The 20370-nt window shown below is 41.1% G+C and overlaps 1 protein-coding gene across 7 annotated transcripts in view; it reads right to left on the reverse strand.

The window, feature by feature from the left end:
* The window catches only part of LOC115471822 (torsin-1A-interacting protein 1-like), a 110002-nt gene that overhangs the window by 42591 nt on the left and 47041 nt on the right, over nucleotides 1–20370 (reverse strand). For all 7 annotated transcript variants that reach the window (XM_030205671.1, XM_030205670.1, XM_030205668.1 and 4 more), the window contains 3 exons: nucleotides 17217–17309; nucleotides 4260–4331; nucleotides 1603–1632 (listed from right to left, as the gene is read on the reverse strand). In XM_030205671.1, the coding sequence (XP_030061531.1) occupies nucleotides 1603–1632; nucleotides 4260–4331; nucleotides 17217–17309 (195 nt within the window). The remainder of the gene's footprint in view (nucleotides 1–1602; nucleotides 1633–4259; nucleotides 4332–17216; nucleotides 17310–20370) is intronic.

Below are 20370 nucleotides of genomic sequence, written 5' to 3' on the forward strand. Positions count from 1 at the left end.
GTGCCCTAGGAAAAATGTTGATGACACCCTTTCTCCATCCTGTTTCCCAATTAGGTTGCTTTATCTTTCTTCTCTAAGTTTTAGGAGCACCAGAGGCTGCTGCTGCTGCCGCTGCCACCTCTGCTTACCTCTGTTCTCGTCTTTTTTTGAACTGGGACAAAAGGAGTCCAAATGAAGGTACAGGGGAGTGGGAAGGAATGTGTGGAGAACTGGAGAGAATTAGCCCAACCAGGTTTTGCATTCCTGGCCTAAGAACTAGATGTCCATCCATCAAAAATCCTTGTGATCTGTGTTAACCTATCAAGACAGCTGATCTCGCAGGACCATTATCCCCTGAAGAAATCTCCTGCTCCTCTTGTGGGGGGAAAATAAAGGTGGCTGTCCGAAGCCACACAGGTTTGCTAGCCTAGCATCTGCTGGAGACAGAGAAATACCAGGAGAGCGAAGACTACACGGAACCTTATATAGGATAATATCATCAAAACATTTTGTCTTTCTCCATCTACTGGTATGGGAGCAAAAAAGCAACTTTCCTATTAATATAAAGAATTGCCTATTAGTATAATATAAATTTCTTATAATTGCACTATTCTAAATTCATTTTTGATGCAAAAAGTATGGTTGCCACTAATAAACAAGGATATTGGGCCCTGATTTCTACTGTATGGACATTTCCAGAGCAACTGAACAGATTAGGCCCCTAAAGAAATTAGTCTCCATGATCTGGCAGAATGTGTGTAAGAGCATGGTCTGGTTGAACAAGAGGTAGATTCTTTGATATAAAAAAGCTGTAGTGTTTGGCTAGGAGGGTTGGGTTGGTGGGGAGGAGGTTGTTCCACATGAATAGACAGATATTTTGTTGAAGGTGTGTGAAGGAGAGACAATTGTTGGATGTGCAGAGGCTCTGATATTTGGGAGAAGAGTACAGAATGTGAAAGAGGCTGTGAAGGAGGAGTGGCCTAGTGGTTAGGGTGGTGGACTTTGGTCCTGGGGAACTGAGTTCGATTCCCACTTCAGGTACAGGCAGCTCCTTGTGACTCTGGGCAAGCCACTTAACCCTCCATTGCCGCAGGTACAAATATAATATGTAAGCCGCATTGAGCCTGCCATGAGTGGGAAAGTGCGGGGTACAAATGTAACAAAAACAAAATCTAGCAGGGTTGGGCGGATAAGGATTAGGTGTTTTGTCACTAGGGGGGGTCTTTTACTAAAGCTTAGCTCGAGTTACCTGCAGCAGGGCCCATAGGAATAAAATGGGCTCTGCTGCAGATAACTCGAGCTAAGCTTTAGAAAAAGACCCCCAAGGTATGTGTGGTCTAGCTGGGTTCATGGAACAGGGGTTTTGTTGGATGCGAAATGGGCTACAAAATATCAGTTGTGGAGATTGTTGCACATGAGTTCTAAGATCTCAACATGAAGGGTATATATCTACATGCTAGCTGTCAGTTTTGCTTACGCTAAAGAAGTTTAATTGTTCCTGCGAGCCCCAATTCTACGGCAACTAAGAGTATCAACTAAGTGGCAAGCCTACTGATAACAGGGTCAAACATCAAGACAGAGACAATGAAACTTTAAATTTATAAGTAAATAATTATACAGTACCATCAGAATATAGAGTGGAATGTTCGCCATCTGTAAACAGAACAGAAAGAACATCTAAATTACAATACTGCTGCCAACCTTCAAGTAGCTCTCTCACGCTACAGACTACTGTTCCTCCCCAATGTTATTCCTACTGCAAATTTTTTATAAAACAGTACACTGTCCACATTATATGGGGTCTATTAGAAGATGACAGTAATAGTTAATATCCTAGCAGACAGTAAATTTGTCAATGCAGTAGAGTGGTCTATGTTGTAGAATGATGCGCAGTAGGCTTCAGAACACAAATCGATATATCTGTGAAAGCCCTAGTTCTAGATGTTTGCTAAAAGCCCAAGTCCATTTCTAGAATCAAAAGGTTGGTAATGTTCTCTCTCCTCCACCAAAACACTAAGCAGTCAATATTCAGCCAATACCAGTACAGCCTCACGTCCATTTAAGGTCTGTGTAATTGTTTATAAAACCATTTAGGGATTGGCTCCAGTTTATTTGTTGAACTGGGTTCAGACTGCTACTATACAAAGAGCCCTGCGTGATGACATGCTACTTCACTTCCCTAATCCTGGTAGGTTGAAATACAAAACTATTTTTTCTGTTTTGTATATCAGGACCCAGCCATATGGAATATATTTCCAAATCAATTATTTTGTTTTTAGGAAAATTTCAATAAATAAATAAGTGATCCAAGTTAAAAAGTTTTTACTGCTATTCCTGGAATTTTGTTCTGGTTTATTAGCTTCTTTAAAGTTTTATTAATCTTGTTGGAAATGTTGTTATTTAGTGACTGTTTTGAATAATTATATTGTCAGCTTCCAGGGATTGCCCATTTGCTTTTTTCTGTCATCTATACAGAACTCTTTTGGGTAGATACATTACATAGCTGCTTATGTTCTGCAATTCAATTCAAAGTGAGTTAACCATCCGGAAAAGGCCGCTAACTTTTTAACTTGCTTGCAGCTATCCAATCATTTTCAATAGCACTTAAGCGGTCATCCTTGCACCAAACTTAAAAGCCAGCTATGTTGGGGCATTCTGGAGGGGGGGGGGGGGGGGGGGCGGGGTCTGGTTAGATCCCTAACTAGCCAGATTTAGCACATAAATAGGACCACATAAATAGTTGTCCTATTTTCATGCACTAAACCATAGCTGGTTAAGTCTGAATATTAATTTCTAAAAGGAGAGAAGATGGGAAAGCAGGTCTACAAGATTTATCAGCGTTTTTGGAAAGTTCTAATGATGGGATATTTGAAAGGTGAACCCTTCTTGTTTCATTAGTGTTCGAACAAGATTTAAATATGCTTAAAAAATTGTATTTCAAAAATTTCGCTAAACCATTTTATGGCGAAAAACTCTGGATTTTTCCAGATGTTGTGAAGGTTACTCAGGAGAAACGACGAACCTTCTTGGCAATGAGGGACGAAGTTAAAGCTCTAGGTGGAAAATTTCTTTTGGCATACCCTTGTAAATGCCAAATACAATATCTTGATAACAAATATGTTTTTCTTGAACCAGAACATTTGCGATCTTTTATAGATTTTAAAAAAATTGAACAAATAGACCCAGTGTGAGTTCTAGATCACGTAATTCACAGTATAATGGAAGCGATGTGTTCCAGGCCATATGCTTTATAAATTACTTTAAGATTAACTCCTCTTTTGTTTTCTTGCCCCCCTTTTTATAAGCTTGTGGTCTAAGAAAGAAAATTTATTGTTTTTCTTCTGAAGAAGATTCCCTAATTTTAATTCATTTTCTGTTTTTCCTCAACAAGATGTAGTGCTTGTGATTGATGTTAAAAATTTACAAATAAAGACATTAAAAAAAAAAAAAAGTCTGAATATTAACTTAACCAGTCATGCGCTACCTGGCTTAAGGAAAACAAATATGGAAATTCAATGCTGAAGCATGTTAAAACATACACCAGAACTGATAATGTGTCTGTGGAACTTACAAAATCTGGATCTAAACAAGAAAAAGGATATGAACCAGCATAGTTAATAACCAAAAACATAATATTCAAGTCTACAAAGAGGATGGAAAAAAAAACAAGAAACCACTCTGCTCAGAGTGGACTGTGTGAGATAATCTGGTAGTTTCAGTTCAGGATCTTACAAAATTTGCTGCACACCTCACTGATTTGTAATAGAGCCAGAAACTTACTTTGATGAGGGATTTTCTATCATTCCATATATAAATCATTCAATAAAATCAGACCCACACTTCTTTTGATATGAGCAAAAGGTACTCCAAAAACTGATCAATCCACCATGGGGTACACATCCAAAGATATTTTATAAATTCACATATATTTCTGTCACAGAATAGTTTAAGTATTACCAATTATAGCTCAATGAACAGAATATATAAAAATCAGGCTTACACATAGCCTCCTCTCTCTTGCACTTTTCAGCTCTGTCTCTTCTGAAAATGCCCTCACCAATACTGGTGCCGAGGTCATATACAAGGTAAAAAATAGGTCCATGCTCCACTTTCCACTTCCCCTTAAATTTAGACCCGATCTATACATTTTAACAAAAGGTACTGTGCACCACTGGTTGGATTAAATCAACCCACAGACGACAAATTAGCAAAGAAGTGATGTTTCTTCTTATGTCCCACCCTCTTGATTGGAAAAAATTCTGAAAGAAGACTTAACATACCGTGGAACCTATACCTTGGAGTCTGTGATGCTGTCCAGGGACCGGTAACTCTAGAACTGGAAACTGGAAAACCTAGAGAAGCAGAAGGGGGTGGGGGGAGAGATTAATGGACATGATATTATAGAGAAGGCACAGAGAAAAACTTTACAAAAAATATTACTGTTAGATTAATTTTTCATATGAAGAAATATGGTCGTTATACCATTATTAATACATTTGAATTAGTTACCAGTCCAGGCCAGAGTTTTCTTTAAATTGAGGTGTATTATATTTAATATCTTTGAAGGCACTAGTCCAGAATATTTAGTAGGGCTTTTTTCCTTTTCCAAGGCTTATTAGACCCCTTAGGACTATGGAGACTTTCTTACTTTACTTTCCATCAAACAAGGGGATGCGTTATAAAAGGCTTCTTGAGAGCTCTATCAATTTTCAGGCTATTGAGTTCTGGAATTTCTTACCTATTGGATTAAAAGTCTTACTTCCTCTTCCACTGCTACTTAAGGCACATTTATTCAAAACGTTTTTTGGATAATTTTACATGTTACTGTAATTTTACTTAATGATGTATCGACTGATTGTATAATTCTCTATTGTAAATCGCAGATGATTATTCTGGTTTTGAGTCTACAATGTGATCTGCTTTGAAACACTATAGATTAGATTACAGGTAATAACCTCAGTTAAATGTGTGTACTAAAATTTAGGATGTACATAACATAAGCAATGCCATACTGAGACTCAAACCCAGTATCCTGTTTCCAACAGTGGCCAATCCAAGTCATAAGTATCCGGCAAGATCCCAAAACAGTAAAACAGGTTTATGCTGCTTATCCTAGAAATAAACAGTGGATTTTCCCAAGTCCATCTTAATAATAGCTTACAGACTTTTCTTTCAGGAAATTATCCAAACCTTTTTTTAAACCCTGCTTATTACGTGCTCTACCAGAGGGCTGCCCAATTGAGAGGGATCCAATGTGCCTTGCATCACAAGGCGGCCTAGTAGGACAAACCCAGGATGCCACACCACATCCCACCCAAACCATTATGCCATACCTCCAGTAGCTAGAAAAAAAGTGTTGTAAGCAAATTTTATGCAAATACATCGTGAGTTAAAACACTCTAGTAAGAAAATGTGCACACAGGTCAGTATCTCAAAGATAAGCTACTATTCCACCCAGAAGAGAGCCCTAATCAATTTGGAGAAGTGTGCACTGCTGTATTTCACAATACGGCATGTTCTGGTTCCACTGTGCCTGGCAGAACTACCACCACTGCTCCCTAGAAGATCTCTGTGGGATGACTGCAAGCGAAAGAAGCAAGACTAGGCATCTTTGACTTGTTGCTATCCTGTCACTTGCCCCATATAACTTGTCATGATAAGACGACAACCTTCCTTTGCCATGTCTGTTTGTCCCTCTTTCTCCATGTCAATACACGTGTATCCAGACACTAAAGGCCAAGAACTAGAAAGGGAACAGGAGATTTGAATTTCTTAATTCTCTCTTAGATTTTATAATGAGTCCAATGAAGAGACATATCAATAAGGTGACTACCTAGACTTGAAAAACATTAAGGACAATAATGCAATGTAAATACTGGTGCACAGTTTTTTTTATCCAAAAATCCTTGGGGCAAGGCACATTTCATATTTCAGAACGGTTATGTTAAGATATAAAACATTGAAATAAGTAAAACTTCAAAAACAAGAATACTTCAAACAATGCTAAACGTGCATCATCTCAGATCAGCCAGCCATATGCTTATGAAACAGGAGTAATACTCTCAAACAGCCTCAAACTAAGCTTAACATGCATCACCTTCAGTCTGGAGTTCATTTTCATCAAACATTGATGGCCACAATTTGTGCCAATCATTTCTTAATACTGATTTAGTCATATCTTTCCAAGTGCATAAATGGCATCCTTAAGACAAAACTCTTTGAGGAAGTCTTGGATTCGTAGGCCTCTGTTCACTGCATCAAGCATGCAATTCAGAAAAAAAGCCTTCATACTTGGTCTTCATGGAGCATAAAATTTCTTGGTCACAAGGCTGTAGTAAAGATGTCTTTCGGGGGTGGGGATAAGTAAACAGTAAAAACATTTTTCATGAAACATTCTTAAGGGGGAAGAAGTGTGGAGCAGTTGTCTAGAACCAGTAAAACAGTTTTCTTCCAGGTCAGCTTCTCTACAGTGAGCTCTTGCCGTAAGTATAAACTGGCTATTGAACCAATTGGTAAACATTTCTCTGGCTACCCATGCTCTCGTTAGCATATTAATCTACAAGTAGATGGCATACACCTTTAAAACATCTCTGATGTTGAATTTTTCCAATCACCGCCAACTTTAATTAGTGTGTGCCTGCAACATTGGTACATGCAAGAATGGTCACCCTGTCCTTTGCATCCTTGAAATCTGATGGTGCTTGTTCATCAGCTGATAATGTTTTTTCTAGGGATAGAGCGCAGTAGAGAGTTGTTTCATCAGCATTGTAAAATCTGTTCAGGACCAAGGTTTCCATCAGATATCATCTTGGCAAATTCATCAATGTAACTTTCAGCTGTCTCATAAATCAGCAGATTTTCACCATAGATTGAGATTTCACACACCATGGCACTTCTTAAATATCTGTAGTCAAGCTTCTGAATATTCATACTCGCCATCAGGTTCAGTTCTTCATGAACCAGCCAATGGCATACGTTCATTTCTTCATTGTCAAATCCACTCAATTAGCACATAGTCCAGATCTTCATTTTTTGCCTTATGTAATGTCTTATTTTACCATTAATTACTAGTCATCAACGTCACTGAAAAGCTTTAGCAAAGTCATTTATGGTTGTAGTTCCTACACCATAATCTTAGATGCTGCACAGATACAGCATGATCAAGCTTCTGTAAGAACTCTACTTTCTGTGCTACCGACGGTGACAGACGCTTCCTTTTTTGCTTCTCACTGCTACCCCAAGGGGAATCTGTGGCCCTTTCTGACATTTTCACAGTCCTCAACAAGCAGCAGACACATCTGACTTGTAGAAGTGCCGAGAAAAGAAGATGCAATTCACCTGTATGGTTTGAGCACATAAATCAAGAGTCTTCCATCACCGAAACTTTCAGTTTTTGGAATTTCGGGTACATGTATTCCTATTGACAATTTCTTACTCAAAAATCCATAACAGTTTCTCAGGACAATGACCATCTGTCCATTCTTCCTCAGAGACAGAGAAACGGACAACCATCCACTACCAGAGAACGGACAGGAAGATTTGATGCACCTGAAAATGAATGGTGAGAACAAATTGGCCCATTCACTCAGTAAGAGAGACCTCTGAACATAGGAATCGGATGACTCAATTGTTTGGGGATGCCAAAAGCAAACAGAGAAACTAATGGGGGGAGGGAGAAAGAGGCTATACAGATATTCTCGATCTTCTCTACCCCCCCTCCCAGAAACTCTCAGACTCATTATGTCCTGCTTTCTCCTCTCTGTGTCCAAGAGTGCAGGCTGATTGCTTAAGTTGGTGGTGTACCAGAAAAACTTGCTGCTGCTATGTGATTCTGGAAAAAATTAATCACATGATAATTATCAAATATGAAAGATCATGAGCTTCTATCCCCCTATACCCTGAAATAAATTAGCTTTCTCGTAGTTGTGACGAAATTTATGGTATCGGAGTGGAAAAGTGGTTAAGAAAAGGCTGGCATGCCAACTCTGCATCAATGGGTCACTGTGTTAGTCTCTGACAACCATTCCAACATAAATGGCCATTCAGATGATGATTGCTAACCTGTCTTCAAAGCACAGCAAACCAGCACAGATCCCAACATCCCTGCTGCTCTGCTTCCCCTCCCCTCAAAAAAAAAAAAACAATGCTGCCCAGAGAATTCATTGAAGTCTACCTGTCCCACCTGTAACACCCTGCAACAGAAGGAAAGATTCTTTACCTTCTGCTGTCTTGCCCCTTATTGTCAAAATTATGTCAGTGACCTGTCACCTCATGCTCTTTCTACATATAGGTCAGAATGTGAAACAGTGATGTACAGGGACCAGTTTGACAGTAATGGGCAGGGCAAGGCAAGGCAGAAGGAAGCAATCACCTCTCTTCCAAGTTTGGATTACAAATTTCAGGGCGATGGACAGGGAGGAGCTGTAACAGAAGCAAAAGTTATGTTCAAAACATTCCACTCCAGGCAAAATTACAAAAAAAGCATCGTTAAATACTACAGGGCACAGTTATTACACTTAGAATCAGATTGTTTGGGTTAAATAGCAACTCAGATAATCCCAGGGGATAGAGGTCCCTCTCTGAAGTTTCAGCAGCCTGTTGGGGGGGTGCCCCCTTCTACTCAATGATGTAGCCACATACTAGCAGAGGTGTTGTGACGCGAGTTTCTACTGCCACTATAGACAAAGCTGCATGGAAGCTCATCAATGCCCTGAGTAACTCTCTTACCCACCCTTGTCAATGACCCTGCAAGATTATTTTGAACTTCGTGGGTGTGGCTTGGATCTCTTTCAGGGAGAGAAAACTAACAACTTATAGCAGCAGCTTCAGAGAGCATTTTCCATCTCACAGATAGGCTGCAGAGAATACCTTCTCCTGCTTTAGACTTAGCCTGGCCTCAGAATGACATCCTATAGTATATCTCCTATCAAACTGAGCTCTCTTTTTCATCAAGCACTGCCATTTCCTCCCCTCACCCTCCCCACTGACAGTTTGAACTTCGTGGGTGTGGCTTGGATCTCTTTCAGGGAGTGAAAACTAACAACTTATAGCAGCAGCTTCAGAGAGCATTTTCCATCTCACAGATAGGCTGCAGAGAATACCTTCTCCTGCTTTAGACTTAGCCTGGCCTCAGAATGACATCCTATAGTATATCTCCTATCACCTTCTCCCACTACTCCAACCAGAGTTACACCTAATCACACTGACCACCCTTCAACATCTTCTGTCCTTCTGTGACTGTTCTCTTGTGCTTGACTGCTTAAATATTTTAAATTTAAATGCTTTACTTTTTGTCTATTAGATTGTAAGCTCTTTGAGCAGGGACTGTCTTTCTTCTGTGTTTGTACAGCGCTGCGTACACTTTGTAGCGCTCTAGAAATGTTAAATAGTAGTAGTAGTATTACATTTATTTTTTAAAAACATAAAAGCTATACAGATTTGCTGGATGCTATTAGATTAGTATCCGGAGTATGCTCAAGGAGGGAGGAGTCGACTGGATTTAAAGGGGAGGAGCGATTGGGAAGGGGAAGGGGGGCAAGGGAGGAATCCGATAAAGCGGGGAAGGAACTGTTATAGTTGATATTTGTTAGATTGAAATTTTAAAAAGATATGATTATCTGTAACATGTGAATGTTGTATGCAGGAATTGTTTATCAATAAAAAATATTGAACCATAAGTGTGAATAAGGCAAAAATAAATAAAAGCTAAACCTCTCCAAAATTACATAATCAAAATAAATGTTTTTATTTTAGTGTTGCCATTTCATCTAAGTCAGCCAAGCTGATTGAGTCCATGTTTCACCCTCCTCTTCCCACCTCCCCCCCCCCCCCCCCCCCCCCCCACTGCATGCAGGGTGTAGTAGTTCTGATTTTTCATCAGCACTACAATTTTATACATTGTGGGATAAAACCATAACTGGATCAGCCTGTAACCAACTTGGAGGTGGTGTCAATCTTTTCTTTCATCTGCCTGTCTCTAATTACCTTGCAGCTGAGCTGACCTAAAGGCCGATTCACAAAACCCACCACCGACGGTAAGGCCAATTAGCGTGGGAATAGCATGCATTTTAATCTGTGCAGAATGCTCAGAGGGCTTTACCACAGGAAACGTGTGTGCCATGGATTTCCGCAAATTGTATTTAAATATAGTCAAACGTATGTTAATGATGTCATTTGCTATGCCTTCCCAATACACAGAGAACAGTGCACAAACCCTGCTCATACTGCTGGAAAAATAATGCCAGCTCAGAACTGGTGGTGGGGATTAGAAGAGGAGAAGATTTCTTTTGAGTGCCAGTTTTGATTTCTTTTGGAAGTGGAAAAAAGCCTGTGCAAGCCTGTAAGTGCTAGTACTGAGAAAGAAATGTGTTCATGTCGTAGCAAACCCAAAAGTGAAAGCACTCATTGGCGCCTATTCTCTGTGCTTAAATATAAGTTTTCCAAGCAAAATAAATAAATAAATTAAAAAGCTTATATTTAAAGGTGATGAAGAGCAGCACTGATGTGCGTTTCATGGTCAGGTTTGCCTGGCGCATGCAAACAAGAGTCACGCTTACCATGAAAGTTCTGCGCATGCGCCAAGCACTTTCCTTCCCCTTGTTTTTGCAGTGTGCATATAATTTGAATATCATTCTTTTAAGCATTATAATCTTACTCCACCAAAAAGAGCGGCCATAAGAACTCTGCAAACTAACCAACACATCACCATCAAACCAGCAGACAAAGGTGGCTCAGTGGTAATTATGGACACAAAAAAAAAAACATTGAAGAAGGGCACAGACAGCTCTTAGACAATACATACTACAGAAAACTAAGTGAGGATCCCACACAGGATTATGCAAAACAGCTAAAGACCTGATCAGAACATTTCCTAAACAAGCACAGCCACATCTGAAGAAACTCATACCAAACCAGCCTGCTGTGGGCACATTCTACATGCTACCCAAAATCCACAAACCTGGAAACCCTGGCAGACCAATCATACCAGGTACTGGCACTCTCATGGAGGAAATATCTGGACTCCGAGGGAATTCTGAAACCTCTCATGCACAAAACAAACAGCGTCATACAAGACACCACAGACTTTCTGAATAAATTGAAAAATATCAAGCAATTACCACCAAGCACCCTTCTGGTCACGATGGATATAGAATCACTAAACAGCAACATTCCCCATGCAGATGGCATAGCTACATGTGAGAAATTCCTAAAAACATCCACAGTGGACCATCAATACTCACCAGAAACCATTACAAAACTAGTCAAATTTATTTTAACTCACAACTATTTCCGCTTTAACAATGATATCTATCTACAAATAATGGGCACTGCGATGGGCACCAGGACAGCACCCCAATATGCCAACCTCTTTATGGCTGAGCTGGAAGAGACATTTCTGAACACATACCAGACCAAACCCCTACAATACTACCGGTACGTCGATGACATTTTTATGATTTGGACTGGGGGCTAGAAACTCAAACAATTTTACAATTCCTTCAATACATACCATCCTACAATCAGATTCAAAATTGATTACTCCCCAGAAAAAGTCAATATTTTGGACACCACAGTCTCAATCAGCGATGGCTATATACAAACATCCATACTCAAGAAACCCACAGACAAATGCAGCTACCTCCACAACTCCAGCTTCCACCCTTCATATACAAAAAGATCCATTATTTACAGCCAAGCCACAAGATACCACCGTTATCTGCTCTGACCCAGGGGACAGAGACAGACACCTTGAAACCCTGACTGCATCCTTCAAACAGAAAGGCTACAACCCCAAAATAATCTCCAAGAATATTGCCTCTTCCCTCAAAACACCCAGGGAAAATCTGCTACAGTACAAAGAAAAAAAAGCCACAGACAATCCCCCTTATAGTGACATACAACCCAGAGCTGGAAAAATTAAGAAAATCATAAGAGATCTGCAGCCTCTATTCCAGGAGGATGAATTACTGAAAGAGATATTCCCATCCCCACCAGTGCTGGCTTTCCGACAGCCATCCAACTTAAAACACAAGCTAATTAGAAGTAAGCTCCCAACACAGACTCAAAAAGAAAAGAATGGCACATATCCTTGCAATATATCCAGCTGCAAACTATGCCAAAATATCTCACAAGACCCCACGATCATTCACAAAGGAAAAATATTCAACATTAAGGAATCTTTCACATGCTCATCTTCCAATGTGGTATATATCATTCAGTGTAAAAAGTGTGATGAAGGCTGCTACATTGGAGAAACAAGTCAGATGCTATTTAAGAGATTTAATTTACATAGACATCATATGAAAAATGCCAGTACAAACAAAGATGTCATGCCTTTGGGACAGCACTTTACAAAACCAGAACACTGTACCAGTGATTTCATGGTAAAAATCCTGAAAGAGAACTTTAAAACAATACAGGAACGTAAAACTTTTGAAGTCAAAATGATTAAATATTTTGACACCCAACAGACAGGACTTGGTTTTCTAGCCCATTACAAAACATAAAATTGTATTGCCTTGTAAATTGTATTGCTCTCCTGTCTCCCTGAGTCTCACCTATCCACCCCCATCCTGTTAAGACTGTTACTGAAATGCTTTGATGTTTCGCTCTTATATACTGTCATCTACCAACATTTGCTTATTTCCGATCTGAGGAAGAAGGGCAACCTTCGAAAGCTAATCAAGAAATGTATTAAGTTATGTCCAATAAAAAAGGTATCATCTTATTTTCTTTTCCATGTTTTATTTTGTTTTATTTCTATTGATTACCTTTAAAAGTGGACTAACAAGGGGATTTCAAGGATAGAAAACATGCTGGATGGGGAAGGGAAGATGATGGAATTTGAGGTGGTACAAAATAGCTTGGGCACACATTGGGGAGATAGGTTTGCATACGCCCAGATTAAACATTACATCCTAAGTTTAGACCAACCAGCTTTGCAGATGAAAGTGGAGGAGAAAGTGCGAGATTTTTTCCAAAAGCTGGAGTTTACTGGGGCGACAGTGTCGGCTATACATAGGGCATTAACTTTAATTTCCATGCCCAAGAATTTTCAGTCTATCAAACAACAGTGGGAAAGGGAATCAGGAGGGAAATTAGGGACTTGGGATGTAAGAGCCACTTTGAGAAGCATTCCTGCCCTTACGGTAGATGAGAGGTTGAGAGAATGCGGATACCGAGGAGTTCTGAGAGCTTACTTCTCCAGACAACAACTTGCACATATAAACCCCAGAAGTAGTGATAGTTGTGTTAAATGTAATACTACAGTACACACGTTGTATCATGCCTTTTGGGGTTGTGTAAAGATTAGAGCCTTCTGGAGTCGTATCCAGTCGTATATGTCCACAATAGCGGGAAGAGTAATACGAGGGTCCTGGGATCACTATATACTAGATACACATTCAGGGTTTCGGATGAAGGATAAGGGGATAAGGACTTGGTGTCGAAAAGTATGTTTAGTGGCCAAGAAAACTATATTACAACACTGGGTCTCCCCGGATCCCCCGTCCTACTGACAATGGAGGAATCAAATTCATTTGTTAGCCACATGGGAGGCCAGAGAGGCGCGGGGATCCCCTAAGAAGAAAAAGGCCTTTATGCAAATTTGGAATGGATATATAGATACGTTGAGCCCGCGAGGTCGCAGCCTGCTCTTGAATTTGACATGTTAGACATAAGAATATATATTTGTACCTATGGTTGATATAGAGTGTGATAAAGTCCCTTGAAGGACCCCTTGTCTTGGGGGGGGGGGGAGGGGGGAAGGAGGAGAGGGGAAGGGGAGAGTTACCAACCGAGCCTATAAGAAACCAGGGCTCGATTGGGAGATTCAAAGGGGGGGATTGGGAGGGTAAAAAGGGGGGGACAAAAAATGTTTAAATGTTTGATGATGGATGTTATCACTGAGTTGTAAGTTTGGAAGCATTTGGGGCGACATGTTGTCGACCCTGGACTATGGTTGTGATAATATGTGTATACTACCAATAAAAAAGTTGAAACATAAAAGTGGACTAACACGGCTACCACACCTCTCTATTATGAATAAGAAATTGTACATGAAGCAAAGAGAAAGTTAATGGTAAATAGGGTAATAACCAATTCAGGTAATAATTAATTGTTTGAGATATGGTGGTTCTTTGTGAGGGTTTGTTTGAATAGGAACCATTTGAGGATTTTGCGGAATCTAGTGTATTCCTGTATATTTCTTATTTTGGGTGGTAAGGAGTTCCACCATTTGGTTCCTAGGTAAGTGAAGTCTGCAGAGTGGACAGTTCTGTAGATCACTTTTTTTGCAATTTCGGAGGTGTAGTCGTTTTGGTCAAATAGGTTGGTAATGACCATGAATTTAGTTTTTTTATTTATTTAGCTTTAGTTTGGATTCTGAGGCCCAGGTTTCTAACACATTTAAGCCAAGTTTTACCTTTTGTAAGATGTCTTTAATGTTCTTTTTGAAGGTTATGCATATGGTAACATCATCGGCATATATGAATGTTTTGAATCCTGCTGTTTCTAGTCTGTTGCCTAGTGGTGACATCATTACATTAAACAGAATGGGCGATAATGGAGAACCCTGAGGGAAGCCACAGTCCAGTGACCAAGGAGAGGATAAGATTCCTTTCATTTTCACTTTGTAAGATCTTGATTTCAGAAACCATTTGTGGACTGTGCCACATAAACCAAAGTTGTCTAGTATGTTTAGTAGGATATTATGATCTACTAATGTGCTAGACATATTGAATTGCATTATTAAGATCTTTGACCCTATGCTAATTTCTCTTCTGAAATATGATACTAGGGTAGTAAGGACAGTCTCGGTGCTTTTGCATGGTCTGAAACCTGATTGCGATTTGTGTAGTAGGGAGAAATGTGAAATGTAATCCATAGTTTGTGCTGTTACTATTCTTTCCTTCACCTTTACCATCAAAAGGAATGGAGGATACTGGTCTGTAAGTTTGTTACATCAGTTATTGTGATTGAATTGTTTTTTGGTATTGGTGTTAGGATAATAGAACCTTTATTTTCAGGGAAAATGAGGAAAGGTAGTAAGGAGATATGCTACTGAATGAAGCAGATTGATGAATATATTAGGAGCTTCCTTCATCAGGTAACTAGGACAAGGATCTAGTATGCATTGTTAGTTTGAATATTTTAGGAGGTAATATTTTACTGTGTCATGGGATGGTAGTTGGAAGGAAGATCAGATTCTGTTGGCTATTCCTGTATATGTGTCTGACTGTTTTTCGTAAATATCTTGATGGTTGACTTTTGAGGACTCCTCCGATTTTACCTATTTTTTGTTTGAAAGTAGCAGCCAGTTGCTCTGCTGTTGGTGGAGACACTGTAGTTGTGGTTATTTCTGTTGTGGATAATAGGCTTTTTTTCGGATTGAAAAGTTTACTGGTATTAAGGAAATTACCACCGATTATTTTGTTATAATACTGAGCTTTTGCAATTTTGATCTCATTTTTATATGTTTTGATGGTAATTTTCCAAGTCAATTTGTTTTCGTTTGATTTGTATTCAGCCCATTTTCTTTCCAGTTTTCTACATTTTCTTTTCAAAAGAAGGATAGATTGATTAAACCAAGGTGAAATTTTCTGGATTGGTTTGGATGTAGATTAGAGGGAAGCTTTGCTATTTGACACATTTTCGCATAGGTCATCCCATTTAATCATGAAGTTGTTATTGTCTGCTGGAGGAAGAGCAGGATTATTCACGTTAGATCAGAACGTTGTGTATTCATTTGTTCCTCTAGTTTTGTGAGGAATCGTAGTACTTTTATTTTTCATTGATTTTGTATTTTCCCTCCAATAGAGGGAATATTAATCCCTCCTTCAAAGGCTCTGCCTCATCAAAGATGGGTCCAAGCTCCTCCAACAGCATCATCATTAGCAGGGAGTTTCTGAGCACCCTGCTTCTTCAAGTGGCAGTGGTTTCCCTTTTTTAGCAGCTAGTTCTCACCCAGAATTTGCAACATGCAGGCCCCAGAAGCATAGCTGGGAACTTTTGAGCTACGATCACTCAGATCTGGTATGGAATGGTAGCCCACACATTTTCTTCCTGTCCCCCATTCCCCTCCCAACCCCATAGAGATGACCTCAGCATTATCTTACTCTGACCCTAAGATCTCCTCCTTGCTACATAACACACTCAGCTGAGAATAGCCCTCTGCTTCCTTCTTTAGTCTCTCCCCTCCCTGGCAGCTATAGGGAATGAGAAGGGAGAGACCAGCACCTGGAGATTTCCTAGTGTCTCCAGAGATAGTGCCAGCCTCACCCACCATGCCCAATAAACATGTCACAGGTGTGCAGGAAGAAAAAGGAAGTTGTCAGCCTCTGCTGCTACAATTGAGGAAAAGCAGCATCAGAGGCTGACAACTCACAGATCCCGTCACCATCTCCTCCCTGTTCAATTGTAATTCAAACAGCCTACTTTCTCCCATCCTAAACTATCCTGGACTTTGAAAGTGTATGGTGCACTCTGTTTTAAAGCTGGTGATTCCTCTGCACCTCTGTGCCCCCCACCCTCCCTCAGTTGCTTTCTCCTCTACACAACTGTCCTTCCTCTGGCCAGGGCCGCCGAGAGACACAATCAGACCCAGGGAAAAACTGGACCGCGCCTCCCTCCCCCACCTGTGTCTGATCTGCTGTGCTGCTCCCTCGCTCTGCCCTCTCCTGCTCCAGTGCTCCTGTGTGCCGGGAGGACACTCAGGACCCGGATGACTGCATTAACGCAATATTGCGTTAATGTAATCATCCGGGTCCTGGGTGGAAAGCAGGAGGAGAGGACAGATCCAAAGCAGGCAGTAAGCAGCTTGCCAAGGCCGGGCCCAGGGAATTTTGCCCCCCCCCCCCCCCACTCTCTCGACAGCCCTGTCTCTGGCTGACTGAATCACTCTGTTCGCCACCTCTAGTCAAAAAGGGAGGAGGTGTGGAATTAGCAGCTGCAGCAAGAAGAGCTTTCTCCAGCATCTTGCCTCGGTCATCATCCTATGGTTGCCATGATCACAGGCTTACTGATTAGTATTAAATGGTCCAGCATCCTTCTTCTGTCTGCCAGACTGGGTTTAGGGAAGGTTAGCCTCCTCATACTTCTTATGCCAGAAATTTATGCCCACAAAGGATTCTATGCTCTGAGATAATAAAATTTAGAGTCAGGACGTAGCAGAATGAGGATGCCATCACAAAACAGATACAGGAGTTCATAGACTTTCAGAGCACAGAAGCATATTTTACCTGTCTGCAAGCGTGAGGAACTTGCTTGTTGATACAAGTTGGTATGTTCCTCATTATGCACAATACTCTGATAATCCTCCTCCTCTTCATCCTCTGGAAAAGAAATGCAAAGTAGGAAACTGTTTAAAGTTTATTTCCTATTTTGATATAAATAATCAACCATAAGCAGCTGAATACCAATAAAGACATCTCAAATACAAAAATAGCAAAGTTACTCACCTGTAGCAGATGCTCTCCGATGACAGTAGGCCAAGTATTTCACAGCTGGGCGACACCATCCAATGGAGTCTAGTGTGGATGCTGACTAGCGAGATTAATGTAGAATTTTCTAGCTCCCATCTCGCATGCGTTGGTGCCTTCCTGCCTGACAATCGAGTGCAGGTCCCTCAGTCATGTAAAACAAACAGCTAAAGAATACAACTCCAAGGGGAGGTGGGAGGATAAGAGAGAATACTTGGCCTGCTGTTCTTGGAGAACACCTGCTACAAGTGAGTAATTTCACTTTCTCTGAGGACAAGCAAGCCAGTTGTATTCTCACAGCTGAGAATCCTTAGCTACCAGGCTCACCAAAAACAATAATGCTAGGATAATAGCAACTATTTACATAGTAGTTGTGAAGGTGCAGCCTGAAACTAAAGAAAACTAGGCCGGGAGAAAGGGAGTGGAGCTGGATTCTAGACACTGAACAAACTCTTAAGGACTGCCTGACCGAACCAACTGTCACATTGGGAATCCTGCTCAAGGCAGTAATGAGATGTGTGGACAGATGACCATGTTGCAGCTTTGCAAATCTCCTCTATGGAGGCTGACCTCAAGTGGGCCTTGACATGACCCTCTAGAGTCAGCCCAGCCTAGGCATAAGTAAAGGAGATGCAGTCTGCTAGCCAATTAGAAATTGAGCATTTGCCACTGGCTACCCTCATTCAGTTTGGGTCAAAAGAAACAAAAAGCTGGGTGGACTGTCTATGGGCTTTAGTCCACCCCAGATAGAAGGCTACGGCTCGCTTGTAATCCAAGGTATGTAGTACACTCTAGGCATATGGTTTTGGGAAAATGTTGGTAGGACAAATGACTGATTAAGATGGAACTTCGACATTACCTAAGGAAGGAACTTAGGGTGTATGTGGAGAACTACTCTATTGTGATGAAACTTGGTGTAAGGTAGATCAGCTACTAGTGTCTACATCACCACACACGGGTAACACGGTCCCATGTTGCCCACTCTGGTTAAAAAAAAAAAAAAGAAAAAGGAGGAGGTTTGATAGGGGGCTTTGTCAATAGCAAACCTCTCATGAAGCGAACTACAGGCCATACAGAGATGAGCTTACCTTCTACAGGGTGACAATTAGCACTAATTGCAGTGAGATGAACCCTTACAGAGTTAGTTTTCAAACCAGACTCAGAGAGGTGCAAGAGGAATTCAAGCAGTTTTTGTGTAAAACAAGTGAGGGGATCTAAAGATCTTGCCCTCACAGCAGATGGCAAACTTCCTCCATTTAAATGAGTAACACCTTTTAGTAGAGTCTTTTCTGGGAGCCAGCAAGATGCAAGAGATCCTCCAGCAAATCTAAGGATTCAAATTCTATGCTCTCAACATCAAAGCAGCGAGGGCCAGGGGTGGAAAGATGGATGCAGAAGGGATCCCCCATTCTGCATGATGAGGGTCAGAAAACATTCCAGTTTCAACGGATCATCATAGGACAACCACAGGAGTCTTGTCTATGAGAGGTATTAGAGGATACACATGTAGAAGACCCTCCACCCAATGAAGAAGAAAGGCATCTGACGCTAGTCTGTCATGTGATCAGCGCCTGGAACATAACTGAGGGACTTTTTTTGTCAAGATGAGTGGCAAAAAGATCAGAGGAGATGCCCCACTCTCAGTAGATCTTGCAGGCTACGCTCACGTTGAGAGACCATTCTTGCGGTTTCAAAACACTGCTCATCTGTCCATCAGGCAGTTGTCCTTTCTTGCTAGGGTACATGGCTCAGAGGACCATTCCATGAAGGCCCACTGCTCTCTACTGCATCCTGACACAAAGGTTAGGATCCCATTTTTGTTCAAATAGAACGCTGCAACCTGGTTGCCCGCTTGAATGAGAATAATCTGGTTGTATAGCCAATCTCCGAAAGTCTTTAGAGCATTCCAAATGGCCCTGAGTTTGAGGAAGTTGATATGGTAAGTTGTTTCCTGAGCAGACCAAGTCCACTGGAAGAGAAGTCCATCCACACGAGCTCCCATTCCAGGTTGGATCATCAGCACCTTCTGAGGAGGTGGAAATTGGAATAGTAGTCCCACAGACAAACTGATCTGAACTGTCCACCAGAGAAGGGCATGAGTCAGCTCTGGAGAAACTTGGATTGCAGCTGCTAGATTCCCAGCTGCCTGAGACCACTGGAAAGCTAGGGTCCACTGGGCCTCTCTCAAATGGGAGACGTGCCAAGGGAGTGACATGCCATATGACCCATCAATCTCAAGATTTGCTGAGCTGGGACCTGCTTGCTGCTTTGGACCTATGAGGCGAATGTTGTCAAGGTCTCTGCTGTCGCTTGTGGAAGAAGAGCCTGAACCTGCAATGTTTCAAGCAGAGCTACTATGTACTCCAATCAATGAACTGGGAGAAAGTGGGACTTGGGGTAGTTTATAACGAACCCTAGCAAATCCAACACCCGAATAATTAGGCGCATTGACCGTCTCTACCTCCTGCGATGTGCTCTTGACCAGTCAATCATCTAGATAGGGAAACACATACTCCCACTCTGCGCAAACACACTGTAACTACTACTAGAAACTTGGTGAATACCCTGGGAGCTGACGCAAGGCCAAATGGCAGAACACGACACTGGTAGTGGTGTTTCCCTATTTGGTCTCAGATACTTTCTGTGACTGTAAGTGGTATAGGCATCTTTTAAGTCCAGAGAGCATAGCCAATCTTTTTCCTGAATCATAGAGAAAAGGGTGCCCAAAGAAATCATCCTGAACTTTTTTGACCAGGAATTTGTTCAGGGCCCTTAGGTCTAAGGATGGGATGAAATCTTCCAGATTTCTTGGGCACAAGGACATACCTGGAATAAAATCCATTCCCTTCTTCTCCTGGTGGCATGGGTTTGACCCTATTGGCCTGTAGAAGGGTGGAGGTTTCCTCTCCAAGTA

Source organism: Microcaecilia unicolor, chromosome 6 (assembly GCF_901765095.1).
Source record: "Microcaecilia unicolor chromosome 6, aMicUni1.1, whole genome shotgun sequence".
Classification (NCBI taxonomy): domain Eukaryota; kingdom Metazoa; phylum Chordata; class Amphibia; order Gymnophiona; family Siphonopidae; genus Microcaecilia; species Microcaecilia unicolor.